The following is a 20,618-nucleotide window of genomic DNA, read 5'->3' as shown; positions in this document are numbered from 1 at the left end:
GCAGCTGGCAGCCTGCAGGGACAGACTGTCCAGCCAGATCCATGGGAGACTTGGTAAGAAACCACAAACCCCTCCAGGCCCACAGGGACATCCTTACCAGGGGTGTATCTGGCATCAGAATTTCCCCATCCTCCACCCAGACGAAGGGAATTATCCCAAGTGGACAGGGGTGGTTTCTGGCCTGTCAGCCCTGGAGGTGGGCGGGACGGAGCAGTGATGCTTTTAGGTGGCAAAGGGACCTTCCACAGCTCATGAGCCAGAGAGGTGTTAGTGACTGATCCAGGAGACCACGTTGATTTGGAATCACTGTTTCTGGCTACTAAAAGACACAAAAGACAACCACAATCACTGCTGCTGCAACCATCACCTTGCTTGAAAGAAAAGCTGCTAAATTAGGGTAAAATCAAAGTAACTGCTTTGAAATCAGTGAAGTTACCACACTGATGAGACCTCAGCACTACTTTTATTAACATCTAGGATCCCCCTGGAGCACGTGAAGGGGAAGGAACCGGAGCAATACAAGCAGACATCACCTGAAGTGCTTTGTGCTGTACTGCTGAGGGAAACATTGTAGTTGGAGGCACGAATGGATGACCAGGCACTAGTTGAAGGCAGCGTGGTGTTCAAAGATGAGGATGACCCTGCAACAAAGACCAGAGTCAGACACAGCACAGCATGTCACAAATGCAGGAGGATGAACGGGCTTGGCTTGTGCTCCAGCCTGAACCTGTCTGCACTCAGGGCAGGGACACAGAGCCCCCAGCCCCATCCTCAGCCCACGGGCTCCTGGTGGCAGCAGGAGCACAGCCCCTGCCCTCCTGCACGGCTCTGCTGCTCCCAAAGGCCTGGGTGTGCACAGCTGACATCAGGGTGCAGAGCACAGCCCACATTCCTGGGACAGCTCCTGCACTGCATCAGCAGCAGGGCTGAGCCAAGGATCAGCTCCCAGCCCTGACAGGCACAGCACGAGGGATAAACCAGGAGAGGAGCAAACAGCAAACACATCCCAAATCCACAACACAAGGGCAGCAAGGAGCAAACACAGGGGAATAACCAGGAGGGGAGCAAGGAGGAAACACGAGGGATAAAGCAGGAGGGGAGCAAGCAGCAAACATCTCAACGAGAATGTGGCTGAGGGAAGGTTACACACAATTCCCAGCCAGGCTGAGCATACCACTGTTCCTGTCCCTGAGGTGGTCAACTTCCCGCACAGTATTAATTGAGAGATTGTTTATGACACTGCCAGGAGTGACGTAAGGGTCAGTTTCGGGGTCGATGTTTGGATAACCTTTCCATGGCTCACCAGGGCGAAACTCTAGGAATACAGATGCAGGAAAGAAGCTTATTTGCACTATATTTTTAAAAAGGAAACAGCTGTCTAAACAATACATCTCCTAATGACTGAAAATCCGAAACCTTTTAAGCATTTAATTAACTTGATTCAGCCATCACTTTACTCATTTAATTTCTGGTTTCTCTGGCAGATACACTTCTCTCTGTGCAATAAACCTCCCGCTCTCCATTTCCCTGTGCTGAGAACACCCTGGTTGTGCAGGGCTGCTGCCCCGAGCACAGGCAGCACTGCAGAGTGCAGGACAGAGGCAGGCAGGGCAGGGAGGGCTGTACCTGGGGGCCAATTAACACTGCTAGAGCCATTAGGCGATTTGGCACGGGGCCAGCCGTCCCCAATGGATCCGGGAGGACTGGCTGGCGAATTACTGCTGTTCAGAAAGTCGTAAGGAACAAACGGAGAATCTTCCAGCCTAAAACCACTTGAAATAGCACCTGATAAAAAAAAAAAAAAAAATAAAAAAACCAGTTAAATATTTTTTCACGGGCGGTTTTTATATCCCTATATAAATACATATATAAAATCATGCCCTTGTAAATCATTCATGAAATATATAGCAGCACGCTGTCCTCTTGTGATGCCAAGTTATATTGGAAATGTATAACTCAAAATGAAATATGTCTGAGTAATTCAGGAGCAATCTCCCATGAAATCCCTTCACTAAAACAGTACATATATTCAAAGTAACATGCATTCAATTCAAGTAAAATATTAATTCCAGAGGGTAGGAGCATTCTGTGGGACCCCCACTTGATTAATGGGGCTCTGTGGTAGGAGAGCTCTTGAAAGAACCAGCTACATGTGAAGGATCTTTAGCTACTGCAAAGCTCTGGAGATTCTACTCCTATTCTGGGGAGGCAAAACCTTAATTTTAAAAATCCCTGGAGACAGAAAGGAATGGTTTAGAAGTTATCAGACAGTTCTGCTACAGTTCTGAGGGAACCAGGGATCCCACGAAACAGAAATTCCTAGCTCTGGTCAGCAGCACTGGGATGGGTTCAGCGGGGCAGCTGCAGGGAATGGCCACTACAGGCACCAGAGGCAGCTCAGAGCAGCAAAGCAGCTGATGCACCTAAAAATACCCTGACAATCTGAGACTCAGCGGTAACAGGAGACTGGGGACATTTATAACTATCTTTAGACACAGAATCTTGGGCTATAGACTCAAATTTTAATTGGATGAGATTTCAAGCAACTGAAACAGTTGAAATGTCATATGAATCTCGGTTACTGGAATGAAACATGAAGCAACCAAGTTCACCTCCTCTAAAACTAATGACAGCAATGGTACCAAGTCTAGCCCTTCTAAGCTCTCCCCAGTTTTAGAATGCAAACATAGACATTCATAACCAAAACCTGTCAGTAAAAATGTCAGCCATGCCCAGAATGTGGTAAATCCCCCAAAATCACCTTACGACAGAAGGGTGGTGGGGGAGAAAACTTGAAAACCAAGCTTTTGGTTAAAAAATATATGAAGCATTCCACTGAAGATTAAGGTAAAGCTAGTAGCAACAGTCCCACTTACAGAAAATTCTGGTTCAAAAATGAATTCTGTAGAATGTTTCTACTAATCTCATCACAAGATCATTCTGTGAGCAGAGTCAGCAAAGCTGAGGCTGCTGTGGTAGACAAGCAGCAAGTTGGCGCAGACAACACAACACAAGCTGTGACACAGGAGTTATAACCACAGCCCAAACACTGCAAACCTGCACTGACACCCAGATCCTCACAGGCTGATGTGCCTGCCACAAGTGCTGCTCAAGGCCACGCTGAACATACCATGTTTGCTGGAGTTTTGATCTAAGGATGTGTTCATCGAAATGCTGTCGACTGTAGTCCATTTCCTCAGCCGAGATTGTGGCTCTTTAATACTGCTCATATCCAGGTTTACATTCAAGTTTGAGTTCATTCCTGAAAGCAAACAGAGCTGATGAGATACAGACCAAACTTCTCCTTCTGCTCATCACCACTGCTGTCCCAGAAAGCACTGAAGAGCACATTACCATGGTTATGTCATGCTTCCAAGTCTCTGGTTCTGAGGAACGTTCTAGCACTTAAACCAGGGAACTCTCTGCACACAGAAGCTAAGCTGAGCAATGCAAAGCACTCCCAAATTCTCAGCTCATGTCCTCATGCAAAAATGTCAGTGGAAGAAGACATTAGGAAGTTAAGAGAAACTAAAATGTAAATACCTGAAATATGGGGCAGACAGAACTAGCCTTGACCCGCTAGCTGTGGTCTGTACTTCCAGATATTTCTCTGCCAGAGAATCAAGACAATGCCAACCCAAATCAACTCAAATACCTGGGAGAACCAGCTCCTCTGGGCTTGGGCATCATACTCACATTTTTGACCCTGGCATGCCCACTCCCTTTTCACGTCTGTAAGAATCCCGAACTCACAACTCTACCTGGGTACTTCTCCAGCCCTATTTGCTTCTCCTCTGAAAACAAACCACTACAACAGTTTAACCTGAGGCTAGAGACATACAGGGAACCTTCCTTCAGCACTGGAAACAAGGGCCTCCTCTTGCTCCTAAGTGGACATTCACAGCCACAAAGAAACTGCTTTATTTTTTGAGGGGTTTTTGTTTGTTTTTCTTAAAGAAAAGGGCAAGAATTGATGCCAGAAAAGCCTCCCTTGAAAAGCGTCATGGAAAGTGCTTGGAACGGGACGGAGTTTTGAGAAATATAACAAGTATCAACAGCTCAAACAGAAAAAAAGGGAAAGTCCAACTGATCCTGTTTCTGACACCTCCCTCTGGCATTTTGCTGTTGTCAGAGCAGTAACTCTGCACCACAGTAACCTTCCTTCTACCTTTGGAGAAGCTGCAGAGACCAGACCTCTGAGACAAGGGTTAGAAAGACCCCAAGCTGGCAGAGGGGCAATCTGTGACCATGTCAATGCCAGCCCAAAGCAGGCACAGCTCTGTCACTGCTCTGTATGGGAGATGTGTGATGGATAGCAGCACCTGGACATAATCTGTAATTTAAATATTCCTCTCAGAAGTAATTTTTTGTATTCTACTGTGGAAGACTTTATATTAATTATATCAGTAATACTATGAGTTATAGTATACTCAATATTAGTTTATCAGTTATATTCACTACTTGCCAGATAAAGGTTGTTTTTATTAACAGAAATACTTAATTCTATAATGAATTGGGATGTGACTGCAGAACTGGTTAGGGAGAGAAAAGGATGCTCTGGCCCCCAGTCTCTGTTTTGGGTGAGTATCTAGTGAATCCTGACAAATCCCTTTCCTGGAATGGAAACAGGACCTCCTTGCTTTCCTTGCTGACTCTGTTATGAGAACATGGAGAAAACATCAAACCCACAGGATTTTCCAGGAGACAGCTGGACAAAGTGAGCTCCCTCTCACACGACTACACCACCACACTGTGCACTGGAGGTGACACCAGCTTCCCTCTGAACTCAGTTCCTCAGGGGAAGAAATTCCAGTGACATGCTACTCCTACCCTCAAACCTTTAGGTGAGGACTGAGTGTGGCTCTGTGTGCTTGCATCACTGCACACAGGGACCCCAAACAACTCCTGTGTATCCTGGGGCAGACTCCTGAGGGATCTCAAAGCAACCTCACACGTCCTGCAGGCTCCTGAGACCTGCCCATGACTCATGTGAGAAAGCAGCTATGGAGCAGTATACAATTCCAGCTCAAGGAATGAAACACAAAGGAGCCTGGTCGGGGCAGGATGCAATCCCTCAGCACAGAGAAAGTGAAATATGCCCTTCCTTAGAACTAACACGGTGTCTCCAATAGCTAAAAAACTTCCTTTGTATGCCTTGCTCTTTGAATGAAAGCAGAACTGGACACTGATGCCAATCACCAGCAGTTCTGAAGCAGCAGCCTGGACTTGGGGCTGGCCACAAGCCACCCCCCAGTGTGGCACTGTCCTGGCCAGTGCCACTCTGCCTGCAAGCACAGGGACTCAGCTGCACAGCCAGGAAAAACTTCTCTGCAGAGGCCAATGAGAATGCAAAGGCAATCAGCCCAACAGAAATGACCCAGTTAGAATAAAAGAGAAGAAAAGCAAAATGAAGGGGAGGAAAGAAATGGGGGTAAGGAACAGACGTAAATGGTAAACAGTTGTAGTACGATAGCATTAGAAAGGGACCTAAAGTAAGAAGAAAATATACAAGCCTGGAATTTCTGAAGTAGAAATTGGACAGAAGCCTGAAAACGTAGGGAGAAAAAAACAGGAGATGTTTGCATTTATAACTGTTCAGACATTTTGTCTAATGAGACAACAATTCTTTAAAAATGCAAAGCCAAAAGCTTTCTTTCCTGGACAAAACCACTAACAGGCAAAGTGACAGTTTGTTCTACCTTTGCAATTCCAGAGCCATTGAAAGCGTTTCTGAAATCCCAAGAAATGAGTCTACATCAGTGGATTCTTTTCATGGATTCTACTCCTTAAAGTCCTTTAGCTCCTGGAATCAGGACTTTGTATCACCCTGGGGGTCCAGGGGACAAAAGGAACACTAAAAGGAGCCTGTCATTCCTCAGGACTGCAAAGTACTCTGCACTGAGACACGGACACTCGCTGGGAATGAGTGTACTTGGGGAAAAGTCATTTGCTGAAGAAGGGTAACCCCACACAGAATTACCACTTCCACTAAAATGGGAAGTACTGACAGGGTTACAGTCATTTTCCAGGAGGAGGCAAGGGGGAAAACGGGGCTGTGTGCCACACAAACACTGGCTGACTGCAGGGCACCCACCTATAGGGAAGCTGCTGAATGCATTGATTGGTGAGGGCCCTTTCTGCAGCTCAGGAGTAGCGTGGGGTATGACATTCTCAAGGAAGGATTTCATGGAGGGCTGATGGAGTGACTGCTGTTGAGAGGGTGGAGTTTGCTGCTTCATTAACAGGTTTGGATCAAGCTGACGGGACTGTTGCATCATCTGTTGCTGCATACTAAGAGATCGACCCTTAAAAAAAACAGAGCATCAGTGAGCAAAAGCTTTTCCATGTTTTGAGAAAGAGAATGAAATGCACCTCTGTACCCTGTGCATCCTGCACAGCCAAACCCCAGCACCCAGTCCCTCCTTCAGAGCCTGTCAAACTCCGTCCACCCCTGCACACTTCAGGACGAGTCACAACAAGAAAAGCAGCTCAGGATGAAATGCAGTTCTCAGGAGAGTCTGAGAAGTGAAGATGAAGAGGTTTCCTCACCTGCTGCTCCTGCTGCTGCCGACCCCCAGAAGGCACGCTCCTCTGAGGCTGCGCCTTCTGCTGCTGAGCCAACAGCCGCTGCGAGACAGGGGTGGGCAGTTTAGGAACAGGACACTGACACCACGCTCACCCTGGCACACACCACAGCCAGCAACCAGCCTGGCTAGCTTACCTGTAACTGGGAGATCTGAGAAAGCTGGTTTAACTGGGACAGTTGATTCAACATGGCTACCTGTTGTGGGCCAAAAAGTGGGCTCAGGCCACCGCTGTTTGGTGCATACTTCAGTAATGATACTGGAACCTGCAACACACACCAGGGCCAAAGGTGACTGCAATGGGTTTACTCAGCCCAGAACACGCAGAATACTAGAAGCTCTGGTCAACAGATGCCTGGTTTCATCAAGCTAAATATGTTCCCAAATATTTACAGAATAAATATCAGCAACATCAACAAACAAGGAAAAATTTTCTGAAAGCAGCATTTAGATAGTTTATACACAGAGTGTTTTCTGTATCACTTACCTGAGGGGATAGTAATGGAGGAGGCACTTGAGCACGTGGATTAGGCTGAGATGAATTAAGAGGTTGTGCTGGAGGCTGCTGCATGCTCCTGGGCTGTGCTGCTATATTCCCAACACCAAACACACTGGGATTGCCATTCTGGGGAAAGGATGGGCAGTCAGTGACAATAAACCTCTTCTGCCGCTTCTCCCACCCCACACACACTTCAATTACAAGTTAAACACATCAATCACACAGGCAGCTACAATGTTATATCATTAAATGCTGTCAAGTAACACGCCAAGGATACACACACAGCCTTACCTGTCTAACAGAATTCAAGCTTTGCATACCCAGCCCTGCTAGGGAGCCCAGGGCTTGGTTAGGTAGTGCATTATTTGAAGGGGGAAGCTTCATGTTTTGATTGGACATAAACTGCATGTTTTGGGACTCGTCTGCTACAATGCCATCCTGATGGGACAGACAAACCGAGGCACAACAACCAGCCAGCAAGCAAGCAGAAGGGAGAAACCATGGCAGGAGCAGAAGGGAAGAGTCACAGGACAGTCCAGCACCAGCAGGAAATAGGCAGAAAACAAAAGAGATCAGGTTAGTCATTGGCACTGGGAAGGGCTACAGAAAGTGCTTAGTACTATGTATCAGTGAGTTCAAAAGAACAGATCTAGCTCCTGGATTGACCAGCCAGCCCTCACTCCCCCCTGCACCACCTGCAGAAGGCTCAGGAGCAGGCAGGAGCTCGGGAGGCAGAGCACGAGGAGCCCAGCAGTGAGACACCAACGCACCTTATCGAAGTAAGGACCGCGATCCATGGAAGACTCTTTGGGAATTTGGGGACGAGAACCAGGGCCTTTTCCAACCACACGATTGTAATCTCCCACGCCCAGGCCGTGCTTGTCCATCTCCATCCGCTTGTCCTGCAGTAACCCTGGGGACAGACAGGGGTGGCTCAGCACCCTGGGGCCCTTCAGCCACGGCAGCAGCAGCAGCGTGCCTGGGGACGGCTGAGCTGGCACTGCCCTCGGGCAGGACACCCAAAAACAAACATCCCCTTCCTCAGCTCTGCACTCGCTGGGCTCTCCTGAGAAGGGAAAGGAAACCCCACGAACCAATGGCCACAGACAACTGAGGCGTGGAATCTGCACCGACAGATTTTGCAGCGCTTCACACAAATATTAATGTCGGCTTTCTCTTAAAACCAAGAATGCGTAATTGTTTAAACTCACAATAATTTAAATATCAGGCTTGCCACTAATACTGAAATCTAAAACTCAAAGAACAATTCCTTTACTGAAAAGACTAGGAGCCCCAAAGTGAAAAAACCCAGTTTTGAAGTGGAATAAGGAGAGTAACTACAGTAAAAACTAAAATGCTGCAATTATTTTAGTTAAACATTCTACCATCACAGTATACTGTTATTAATGTCACAAGAATTATACCATCTCTTATTTGCTAAAGAAATCCTAACAGTGAATGGAACCAAATAAACTGTAACTGCTCCCAAGTAATTTTGCAGACAGGTTTAAATGTTACTAAAATAATTGTTCAGCATTAATTTAGTTTTTAGAGCTGAACACGTGTTTCCAAGAATGAACCCAACGAGCCAGTGTGGGATTTGGTACGTTTCTGATCATACTCACTGGAGGTGCCTGGAGGGCAATCAAGAGATTTATATTGTAAGAAACAAATCCACCACACCCTGAAAGCATTCTCTCGTGTCAGTTTAACACATATAAATATGAATAAGCTTAGTTTGATACGTGGCCAATATTCCTATAGCAACCAGGTGATTCTGTGTGCAGCATTACTCACACACACAAATACTTTTCTCTACAAGGACATAGCTTTTCTTTAGGGCAATATATACTTAACTGTATATAGCTATATACACTACATATCATTTTTAAAATGTAATTTACAGAAGGATATAAGGTAAAAAAGAGTATGGAAGGAAAAACAATAAAGCCCAGCTTGGTTCTACTGTTCTTACCTCCAGACATGTCCATCTTATTGCTCTGTATGGTTTCTTCTGGTGATTCTCTCTGAAGTAGTAAAATAAATCACAATTATTTAACAATAATATTTTTAAGATAAAACAAAGAGATTCCTACACACTATTATAGTTTGAAACTGCAGAAAAGAAAAATCAAGACAATCAGATGCTATTTTAAAGCATTTCCTCCCTTTAGTTGCTACCCAGTCAAGAAAAGGCTCCCTCACCAGAACTCCTATGTAAACGCAATAAAGCATCAGGCTATGGGATGAATAGCTGGGTAGTGGTTACAAAAGCACTTTTCATCAATAAAGAGGTCTTTTTGTAATGAGAATGCACAGAAAAGGGATGGGTGACAGGGGAGACAAACACAAGTAAAAAGAAAACCACGATAAAGATGAACACTTGGCAATGGAGCATTTCAATGTCTGTGCATTGTAACCAGCCCTGTGGAAAGGCAGCAAAGCCAGACAAATACTTACTGAAAAACTGAGATTTGTGAATTGCTTAATGAATGGATTGATCCATGTTTCATCTTGCTTATTTCCACCTTTCATTATTCCCTTAAAAACAGAAAGGAATTCCTGTGATACTCAGATCCTACTTTAATTACATCACAAAGTGTTGAGAATGAATATTAAAGTGTAATGTGTAAGTGCAGTAATCCCTTCTGACTTAAGCTTTCAGAAATGACAGCAAGCCTTGCCCCGAGCTGCTCCTCACCTTTGTGGGCATTTTTTTCATGTAGGGTGGCCAGTTTAACGCTGGGTTAGCTTCTTGTGAGGAACTGCTGTTCCACATTCCAATCTCAACATCCTCCTCTTCCTCCCAGCTGGTCTGACGACTGCCAGTCAATGGCATATCATCTCCACACCAACTATCTTGCATAGATTTAGGCCCTGGTGGTGAAAAAAGCCCGGCAGTGAACATTTCAGCAGCAGCTTCACCAAACAGCTTGATGCCTACTGCAAGGTAAAAACCCCAGAAACACATGAAGCTTCCACAGAGGTATTTCCCCCTTCTCAAAGCCACTGAGAGCACTCACCAGGTTTATTTGGAGGCTGCTGCCCAAGAGAAGCGTTTCCCCAGCCAGAGGTGCCTCCTGCATCGCTGACAGGCTCTCCCCAGCTCGTACCAGTGTCCATGGGCTTGCCCCACGCTGAAGTCCCGTTATCTACAGTAGTGGCTGGAGCAGAAGGCTCTCCCCAACCTTTGCAAAGCAGGGGGAATTATTGGCATCGTTTTGAACAGGATTTTAAAGCTACCTAAAGAGACTCAAGTGTTTTGCCTTTCCTATATCCTTAACATACAGTAGAAAGCACGTGAGCACGTATTTCCATTTTGTGTGAGAGTCATTGTTACAGCTGCAAGCTGTTCCATTAATAAAATTAATCACAAAAATACAAATTTGTATTTATAGAACTGCATTATGATAATACAAATTTCTAAGATATTAAGCTAAGAGCTGCTTGTTACACGTAAGTGACCCCATCTGGCACTTGGAAAAGAGACAGAGCACAAAATACTTCCTATACCCCATTAAGTTCCTCTCCAAAATTGTTATTCACTGCTCATGAAGCTACAAGACGAGAAAGTCTGATACCAAATCCTTATAAACCCATTAGACTTCATTCCATCCTGCAGAAGTTCAACATTCCTTTTTTTTGAAGGCTCATTAGCAAAATTAAATTTTAGCTGCTTTAGAATCATTTAGGAAAATATCTCAATCCTCAGACACTATTTTAAGTATTTTCTCTGTGTTCCCACTCCCCAGAACTCAAGCAGAGCTGTTTAGACCTTATTACTGCAGTTATTTAAAACTAGAGCAGATCTTCCAATCTGTACAAAAATATCAATGCTCTGTGACAATGCTGATCATTTCTTTAATAAATAGAAACTAGACTTCACTGCCACTTTGCCCTTTCTACTTTGAAACTAAAATATTGTTCTAAGAAGCAAGACTAAAAAAGTGCTTTGTAATCGATAGAAAACAGAAATGTGGGTAAAAGCCAGGCTTACCAGAACCCGAACTGCTCTCCTTGCTAGACATGGCACTTGAAGACAGTAGCTGCGGATGTACCTGTGCTTGCTGGTCTGAACTGCTGCTACTGTTAGGGACATTTTTATTCCACATATTCACATTTTTGTAGTTGTATTTGCTTGGATCACCCCAAGCAGAAGTTCCATCATCAATCTCCATCTTCCTGCGTATGGATTCGGGGGATGGCTCCTCCCAGCCCGTGGGCTCTTCCTCCTTTGCCGGGGCTGGCATTGGCCCCCCCAGCCAGCCGGACCCCGGGGGTTTGTTCGTGGCAGACGGGGCTCCCCAAGAGCCAACATCTTGTTTGTTCCACTCAGGAGAGTTGACTGGCTTCGATGAGTCCCCCCAGACTTGAGGCTGATTGGATTTTGGAGGGTCTCCCCAGCCCTGGCTCTGATTAGACTTCGCAGGCTCATCCCATCCTGAAGAGCTGTTTGGGGTTACATTATTGCCTCCCCAAGAAACAGAATTTGATTTACCCGGCTCATTCCAACCAGACACCGACCTGTCGCTGTTGCTGCCTCCGGAACTGGATTTCTTTGCCTCACCCCAGTGGTTGCTTCTAGAGTTTTCACCCCAGCTATCACCAGCAGACACTGCCCAACCCTGGCTGGCCTTCTGTCCATCTCCCCATCCCTGCTTCATCTTCGGTGTGTCATTCCAGGATGATTTTTCCTCTTTGCCACTCCCCCACGATTGATTGCTCTTGACCATTACTGTAGCAGCAGAATCTTCTTCCCACCCCCCTTGGCTGTTTGACCCTTTGGAGTCTCCCCACCTTGTAGCAGACTTTGGATCTCCCCACCCCGATACAGATGAGGTATCGTTATTATTAGGGCTAGGTCTATCCACACACCCCCCTGAGCTGGAAGTCTGTGCCACAGAGCCCCCCCAGGCCTCTGTCCCATTGTCAGTTTTTCTTTCACCCCTCGGTGATGTTTCGGTATCCCAGGCAGTGTTCTGTTTGATTGGAGTCTGTCCCCAACCAGAGTTGGAAAGGACACGTGGATCTAAGTCAGTTCTGTTCACTATGCTTTGGAGTAACGTGTGCTGGTCAACTTTCCTCCTCTCTCGGTTCTGGCCTTCCGTAGCCGCTCTGTCCTCATGGCACCCGGTGCTCTCCGAGCTCCCCTCGCTGTCCCCCGTACCTGTTTTGGCCCATGTGCTGTTCTGCTCAGCCATCTGGGAGGCAGCAGAACTCTGGCTGTTGAGATCATCCTCCTCAGTAGACTTCCATCCATTTGTAAACTTCCTGCTGTTTCCATTCATACTTTCATTGGAATGCTGATTGCTGGGCAGTTTGCTCCATTCCCCGTTGGAAATGTTGGTGCCAGTGCTTTGTGCAGGGTTGCCCCATCCTCTTCTGCTCCCTCCAGCACTCGCACCATTCCCGTTCCCCCACGGCACGTTCTGGGAGTTGACTGTCCCTGCCTCCCACACCCCTCCGCCTTTATTCCCGCTGATTTGAAAGTTAGTGCTGCCAGGCCCGCTCCCGCCCGGCTGCATTAGAGTTGCATTCACAGTGTCACCATTAGCTTGGCTGTTTGGGCCTGGACATTTGTCTCCAGAGTAACTAGAGCCATAGGCACCCCAGGTAGTACCATAAGAGCCGCCGGTTTTGGCCTCACCGTTGCTCAGGTGAGAGATGGAAGTGCCGTTTGCCACTGGAGAGGCCTGAATCTGAGAATGATTCATTGTGCTCACGCGCCAGGCCCCGGGCCCTGCAGTGTTGGGCAGTTCGTTCAGCTGCACCGAACCAGCAGAGTTTGGTAAACTAGAGGTCATAAAGTTAGTAGTGTTATTTGGTCCATTCATTTCAGTGTTAAGGTTTTGAGGTTGCCCACTGAATGAAACATTCCTTGTACCATTTACTTCAGAATCACAACTTTCCTGAAGGCTTCCCCAGGAACCGTGGGCTGAGCCACCCACTTTCGAGTTAATACTCTGGCTGTTGGCCATCTGACCTATGGTACTGCACTGAATGCTTGTGCCAGGACTCCCACTCCCCACGGACCCTTTCAGGGCATGTCCACTGTTCTCCAACACGGACCAGGCACCATGGTTGCCATTTGAATTCAAAGTGCTTGGATTTAACCCTCCATTTGATGAAGAGTTTATGGTGCCCCAAGCATTCATTCTATTGTTGCTACTTTCAGATTTGCTGTCAGGAGCATCCACAGAAACTTGACATGTGCTTATTATGGACCCATGGGACAACCCCCACGGCCCACTAATACTTCCATTGCCCACATTATTGCTGTTGCTACCAACCACAAACTTATTCTGAGACCCATGTCCGATGCCATTGCGAATGCCATCGCCTTCTCCGCCTGTGCTCCCTGAAGCCATGATAACGAGGTTCCGCTCCGACCCAGAGCTGGAGGCAGAGTCAGTGTCCATACATTCTGAAGTCAGCTCTGGGTCACTGCCAGTGATTGATGGCCATGCTTCTTTGTCAGAGCCGTCTACAATAACTTTATCCCAGTTTGTGCTGGAGTCACTATTTGAAGAGACTGGTCCCCAGTGAGAATTTTCATAATGGGATCCTAGACCACTGTGGTTCAGATCTAAAATGAAGAAGGAAAGCCCAAGAGTATTATTATGAGTTTAGTATTATTACTTCATTAAGCAGAAGAGGGAAAAAAAAACTATTAAGATATTAAGCCAGGAATTATTTTGCTTATTATTTTGTTTCTGTTAAAACTACAGTCATGGAAAGTGACAGAGAAAGCTCTAAGTACAACTGCCCAAAGGCTGCCACGCACAACGCAGAGCACCTCTCAGCATGCAGAGATGCTCTCACAAAAACCTCAAAAACTTTAGACTCCTAAAGGTCTTTTTCTTCCAGAGAAACATTTTTTTAAAGACTACTCTGTATCACCATAGACAAAGTATTTTCTAAAACACAGAAATACCTGTTAAAAATCACAACACTAAATAAAACCTGAGAGCACACGGAAAGGCAGGAATTGCAAGAGGACATGGCCCTGGCCCAGCAGTACCAGCTGCTGTGTGACAGCAGCCAGGGAACACACACCTTCCCACCCCCGTTACAGACACCGTGAGAGAGCCTTCAGTACAAGCTAGTCAAGATATTTTCTTTTATACAACAACAGCTTGGCACAAAAAGCACAAGACCCATCTGAAGTTCTGCTTTCAGAATGACGCACAAGTCTATTTTAAATTCATTTTTAATCAATATCAATATTACTCATCCTACAGTGAAATAGAACCGAGTCCAAGACCCTGGCTCCCAGAGGTGGAGCAGGGATCGCCCACTGCTCCTCAGCACCTGGCACTCAGCTGAGCTTCACCTGGTAAATCAGCATGAGAAAGAAGGATGGTGGCTCAGCAGTTTGGAACAGGAGGAGCGGGGCAGGCAGGCAGACACAGTGCTGTGATAGTGTCTGGCAGCTCCACAGTCCTGAAGAGCCACCACTGTCCTGCAGAATCAGGATTCAGCTGAGTAACCCAGAACCTGACGTTCGTGTGGCGCTGCAAGAACAGTGTCACGTCTGAGCAACTGCCCAACAAACCCCAAGGTTTCAACTCTCACCCTGGCATTTTAAAAAAGGCCATTTAACCTGTACTAAGGGACTGATCAAAGAGCTGAGTGCACACTTGGGAGCGAGAGAACCAAAGGCACAGAACAAGATCTTGAATCGCACAAACATCACCCCAGTAACAGCATCCCTTTTAACACCAACACCAAGGCACACAGATGGCAAACAGCCTGCATTCCACACAGAGAAATACAGGTTAGAGGGAAATGGTAAAACAAACTCTAATTTGCACAGCAGCAGAATACATAAAGAAAGCTTGTATTTATTAAAATTCTGTTACCCTAATTTAGCTGCGACGCAGTTTGTGCAGAGCCAATCCACCAGCAGCACGCAGTGATTAACTTCCACTCAGCTGACTTTCTCCCATTACAGACAGAACTACTTAGACCAAGTCTTTCTCCTGGACATAAACATGTTAGTGATGTCTAGCATGAGCCACTGCTCTGGAACATTCCTACCTGAACCTCATCAACTCATGAATTTCAGAGGCTAAGGATACAAACACTGAACAAGCAGATATTAGTTCTGACTTTTTGTATCTGGCAGAGACCACAAAACACCCTCAAAACTGAAAAAGGACACGTGACAACACACTGCATTTGGTGCACAGCACAAGGAGCCAGAACACCTACTCTTGCTTTTCTTCCCAAAACTATTTAAAGTTGCAACTGAACTTTTGCTGCTTAAATCCTTGACAAAGAAAAGATTTACACAAACCCGAGTTTCTTAAAATTCTGTAATCTGCTAAGATTGCTTTCAGTAATTTTTAATTTAATGCTTTCCATCTATGAGTTATCCTGCAGGAAACATTTGCAAAAACCTGTTATTTATTTAAAAAGCAGTTTGTCATCGCATGGGCTAAAATAAACAGGATTCAGAAGCGTAAATTAAGAAATACCTGAATCTTGCACCCTCTGCCTCCTTTTCCTGCTCCAGCACACCTGGCACCCCCAGACTGTCAATACCATACCTTGCCAATCACTGCACCTTTGGGCCTTATGAACAAACACATTTTAGTAAATACAGTCCTGAGCTTTCAGCAAGCAATCAAGACATGGTTTCCTCCAGTGTGACACATCTCTGATAGGAAGCACAAGCTTGCACAGATTATTCAATACCATAAAGAGGCAAGTCAGCATGGAAGCATAAACGTAAAAAAAAACCCCAGTATTTTAATGCTAAGGTGACAAAACCTCTTAGTATGAATTCTGACTTAATTAGAAAATTAAAAATGGTAAACCAAATTAGTATGCAATGGCACAGAGAAAGTATACTGCAATCATTCACACACCCATGCCAATGAAAAGCGTAAGCTAAAGAATAAAAATAAAAATAGTAATTAAAAAATCAGACAAAATTGTGTGAAACATGTAACTAACACAAACACGTAGTGCAAAAGCAGGTGAGATGGAAGTAGCTAACCTGACTGGTTAGGGGAGTGGCTCACCAAGTCCCGAATGGGAGGCATGCCTACAAAAAAAAAGCAAGAAAATCACAGAAGTGTTACTTCAGCAAATGAGAGAACAGTCCCCAAAGCACTCACTGCTGCACACCCAGTCCTTAGACCCCTTTTCCAGGACAGGTTTATCTCAGAGCCAGCTCAGTCTCACTGTCTGCTCTGAATCATGTTCCCCACACAGGGAGCAGGGACATGACAACAAACAGCCTGGGGCTGTGAAAATTAGCAATTCTGCTGCTTTTATGACACATTTCCATTACGACCTACTTGTTACACATTTGGCATTTAATGAACCAATTTAACATGTCCTTAAAAGTTTGATTTATACAAAAAAGAGGAAGAACTTATAGTCAGTGAAACCAAAACCAGTTCATTTTGGACTCTGCTGATTAAGAAGTTGAGTGGTCAGCCCTGAAGCTCCAGCAAGTGCCTCTCCCCTCTCTGAACAGCACATTTGCTCCACCTCCAAGTGAGCACTCCGCTGCCTGACTGAGCAAACAGCAACATCTCAGTATGGCCCAACGCTGGTTTAAGCCAAGCACGTGCATAACATCCATCATTTGCCCTCTTTCACATCCTTCTCCTCTCCTGAGCCACAAAGGCACTGTACAGAATCAAACTTCATCTTCCAAACTCACCAATTTTACAGCTGGAGACCACAACTGTTACACTGAAGGCAACGTTCCCCATATGAATCCAACCCTCCTCACTAACTCCAAATGCCATCACTACTACCTGCTCCCTTCTTCCCTGACTCCTCCAAGAGCTGAGAAGCACCCCCAGGTCACAGGAGGGACCTTTTGACCAAAGGCTCTGGCTGGGCACAGCTTTGTGGCTGTGCTGTGAAATGCACCAGGATAAAGGCAGATGGGAGGAATCCAAACTGGAGCCCTGCCAGGAGCCCGGTGCTGCTCTCCTGCTCTGCTCTAGCCACAGTCGTAAGCAATTACTGCTGGAAATACTTCAGTTCATGATTTAAATAATTTCATCGTGGAACAACCACCTGCTTATTCCAAGGTGTTCCAGAGCAAACCCCAGGGCAGCCACCAACCCTTCCTTTCATGTGAAGTTTGCACATGGGGCACATCAGTGAAGACAACAACTAAACTGGGTATCAAAGTGTCCTGATAAAGAGCCACTTAGGGAGATTTCTTAAAATAACTGTCTTGGCACTGGCCTGGATCTGTTGCAGAAGCACTATGAGACATGAGCTTCATTTATGTGTCTTTACTAAAACAATATGCCAAATGTCCTAAAAACAGCAGGAAAAAACCCAGCCCAGAAGGCCTGTCCCTTCTTCAGCTTTACTTCTAGACAAAGCACATTGATTTTCCAAACGGGAGATAACTGTTCACACAAAACACAAGTAAAGAGACGAGGTTTAGACCACTGATATAATTAAAAAATTTTCCAATACCAATGACTTAAAATCTTAGTGAGCCCAGGGCAATTGGACTTTAAATTCAGCAGTATCTGCCTGCATTACCTGGCTTTTACAAAGCACCTACCAAACCATTCCAACCACAGCTGGAACTGGGGAGAGATCTTTTCATGAATTACACACAAACCCACAGCCATTCCCAATTCCAGCAATTCTGACTTCAACACTTGAAGCCACAGTTTTTCTTTTAGCCCTAAAATACAGATCAATCCCAGCAGCCACTGATTTAACCCCAGCATCCATGGATGCTGTCTGTGCAAGTGACCTACAGATCTGCCAAATCTCATGGGATTTTTGATTCCAGAGGTAACCAGGGGAGTACCTGGAGTTGCTGGTGGAGGCTCAAAGAGGAAGTAGGGAGAGTGATTGAAACAGACAGGCAAATGACAAAACAGCATTTCCTTTCAGACACAAAGGTGTCAGAACATATCGGGCCCTGCTGGACGGGGCCTCCTCCACCTCACCAGCAACACCTCAGAGCAGAGCTTGAAACCGGGACAGAAATCCAGCACAGGAAAATTATCTGCCTTTCCATTAGGAAAGAACATGACAACACATCCAAGCCAGCCATTATTCCTGGTTATTCTAGGTAAAGAGACCTTCCAGGCACACACAAGGCACCAAGAAAGGAGGCCTGAGTGCCCAGCCTCAGATGGCAGTTCTGAGCTTTCCTGGGACGCAGGGAACGCCAGGAACAGCTCTGCCAGGAGCTACAGGCAGCACAGGCATTTTCCTAAGGTGACAAAGCGATCTGGCCAACCCTTCTCTCCCTGAAGGACCCTGAACCTCCCTGGCTCCAGCCTGGTGTGCAGACACACCATCCAAATAAATGAGGGTATTACTCAGAGCTCACACCTGCCCTAGACCCCAGTACAGCACTGGGACATGCTGGCAGTGCCCAGCTGCTGTGTCCAGCCACACCAGCACAAAATCGAGGAAAACTGAGCAAACCTGGGAAAAATGCAGTACACAAATGGGAATCCAGCTAATTAAATACTGGGATGATGTTCATGGAAGAAGTACAATGGAGAACAGTACACAAATCCTCTGGGTACAACTGGGAGACTTACTGTGCTGTATAAGCACTAATACTTCTTAAATTAGTTTATGTGTGAATGTTTATTTAAATCACTGTCTCCTTTAAATCACCTTCTACACAACTTCACCAGTATACATATTGCAGGAAAAGCTTCATCTTAATGAAAGGTAAATTTAAATGTCACTATGGACAGGAACAACATCATACAGGTGAAGCAAAGAAAATAAGCTACTTAAAAATTACCTATTGCAATGGTAAAGAGTTCTATCAGTATGCTACAGAAATAATACTGGAAGGTAATATGGGAAACATTCCTCAAGGACTCATGGATACACTGCCTCCAGTGCTTTGTTTACTTTCATTTTAAATCCTGCTTCTTCAAGATGCAGTCATCAGAATAGCTCAAAATTTAAGTCAAACTTGAAATATCATGGCTATTTTCAGGGTTTTATTATTTTTTTCTTTTTTTTTTTGCTAAAGGGGCTGAGAGTCACATCCTTTGTAGTCTATGAAACACTGATTTTGAGAAACACTGGGAATTCAGTAAGGTCACAGAAGAAACTATTTGTGGAAAAAGTTACATCATTCCTGCTACAGGCACATCAAAATATAAATACAAGTATAAAAATAAGAAAGTATTAAGCATTGGCATGCATTAATACCAAATCCCTTTGAAAAGCCAGATCCCTCACAGAAAGTTACTTTTTTCCATACAAAAATGAACTACACTAATGTCCTGTAAAATTAACTGGACTGCATGTTAGTGCAGTCACTGAACAGCACATCCTACACATGTAACAGGCAAGTTCACCTGGCTTAAAAGGCTATTTGGAGGAATGCATAACAAGCCAAAATAACAAAAGATGACTGAACTTAAATAGCAGGAAAGGTAAAAATGGACCCATTCTGTAATACAACCAAACTTCAGCTGACAAAACTGAGAAAAATTCTAACCTGACAATAAAAGACAATTCTGATATCCTGAACAAGCTGTACCCTGGCTGGATCTCCAGATGTGAAGTTAGAAATGAAAGCCAAGTCTCAAGGTGCTGCTCAGAATCACATAAAGAAATGTGCTGGAAGGGGCTCTGAAGACCACTCAGTTCCACTGCCAAGGCAGGGACATCTCCCACTGTCCCAGGCTGCTCCCAGCCCTGTCCAGCCTGGCCTTGGGCACTGCCAGGGATCCAGGGGCAGCCCCAGCTGCTCTGGGCACCCTGTGCCAGGGCCTGCCCACCCTCCCAGGGAGGAATTCCTTCCCAATATCCCAACCAGCTCTGTCCTCTGGCAGTGGGATGCCATTCCCTGTGTCCTGTCATCCCATTCCTTGTAAACAGTCTCTCTCCATCCTTCCTGTAGGCTTCCTTCATGTACTGGAAGGCAAAAAGTAGGTCAGCCCTGGTCTCTTCTCCAGGTGAACATTCCCAGCTCTCCCAGCCTTTCCTCCCAGCAGAGCTGCTCCATCCCTCTGCTCATCCTGGTGTCTCCTCTGGGCTCTCTCCAGCAGCTCCAGGTGCTCCCTGCGCTGGGTCCCAGGGCTGGGGCAGCTCTGCAGGTGGGGTCTCACCTGAATAGGGAAGAATTCCTCCCTCCCTCCCCTGCTGCCCAGGCTGTGACATCAGCCCATCTCTGGGATGGGTCCTAAAGACCCATCCTTATGGGATGTGTCTACCAAAGCTGGACGCTACAAAGGTGCTTTGTGCCATGACCACGCTTGGGTGGATGCTGAGGACAAGGACTGGGGATGTGCAGCACAGCAGAGGTCACACTGGAATCACCACCTGCTCCAACCCTGCCGTGTCTGCCATTCACTGCTGCCAACAGCGAGCAACCCAGACAGGGGCTGCAGCTTCAGCGTGGAACCTGCCCAGAGAGGCCAAAACCATCCTGCAACATTCACTGTCAAGCTCAGACACAGGAAGGGATCTCCTCATGCTACAGCTTGCAGTGGAAGTTTAAATAATGTTGGCTGAAAGGTTCCCCTGATAACTGAATTTAAGCTACTCGATTTTAG

General features: G+C 45.9%; 1 protein-coding gene across 10 annotated transcripts in view; it reads right to left on the bottom strand.

The window, feature by feature from the left end:
- Nucleotides 1-20,618, bottom strand: part of TNRC6A (trinucleotide repeat containing adaptor 6A) — a 44,356-nt gene that overhangs the window by 3,746 nt on the left and 19,992 nt on the right. For 2 of the 10 annotated variants that reach the window (XM_014252623.2, XM_088064369.1), the window contains 18 exons: nucleotides 16,088-16,135; nucleotides 11,081-13,669; nucleotides 10,107-10,271; nucleotides 9,785-9,960; nucleotides 9,544-9,624; nucleotides 9,059-9,110; nucleotides 7,854-7,996; nucleotides 7,375-7,521; nucleotides 7,072-7,209; nucleotides 6,722-6,850; nucleotides 6,550-6,627; nucleotides 6,095-6,305; nucleotides 5,514-5,546; nucleotides 3,131-3,262; nucleotides 1,627-1,785; nucleotides 1,175-1,315; nucleotides 534-641; nucleotides 98-319 (listed from right to left, as the gene is read on the bottom strand). In XM_014252623.2, coding sequence (XP_014108098.2) covers nucleotides 98-319; nucleotides 534-641; nucleotides 1,175-1,315; nucleotides 1,627-1,785; nucleotides 3,131-3,262; nucleotides 5,514-5,546; nucleotides 6,095-6,305; nucleotides 6,550-6,627; nucleotides 6,722-6,850; nucleotides 7,072-7,209; nucleotides 7,375-7,521; nucleotides 7,854-7,996; nucleotides 9,059-9,110; nucleotides 9,544-9,624; nucleotides 9,785-9,960; nucleotides 10,107-10,271; nucleotides 11,081-13,669; nucleotides 16,088-16,135 — 4,752 coding nt within the window. Of the gene's footprint in view, nucleotides 1-97; nucleotides 320-533; nucleotides 642-1,174; nucleotides 1,316-1,626; nucleotides 1,786-3,130; nucleotides 3,263-5,513; nucleotides 5,547-6,094; nucleotides 6,306-6,549; nucleotides 6,628-6,721; nucleotides 6,851-7,071; nucleotides 7,210-7,374; nucleotides 7,522-7,853; nucleotides 7,997-9,058; nucleotides 9,111-9,543; nucleotides 9,625-9,784; nucleotides 9,961-10,106; nucleotides 10,272-11,080; nucleotides 13,670-14,945; nucleotides 15,053-16,087; nucleotides 16,136-20,618 lie in introns of those variants that run through there. The other 8 variants (XM_088064370.1, XM_088064373.1, XM_088064374.1 and 5 more) reach the window with 7 other exon arrangements.

The sequence above is a fragment of the Pseudopodoces humilis genome, chromosome 18 (genome assembly GCF_049639895.1).
Source record: "Pseudopodoces humilis isolate 2021_Gansu_Grassland_sample_001 chromosome 18, ASM4963989v1, whole genome shotgun sequence".
In the NCBI taxonomy this organism is placed as follows: domain Eukaryota; kingdom Metazoa; phylum Chordata; class Aves; order Passeriformes; family Paridae; genus Pseudopodoces; species Pseudopodoces humilis.
Note: the sequence above shows the minus strand (reverse complement) of the source record. Positions and strands in the feature narration are given on the sequence as shown.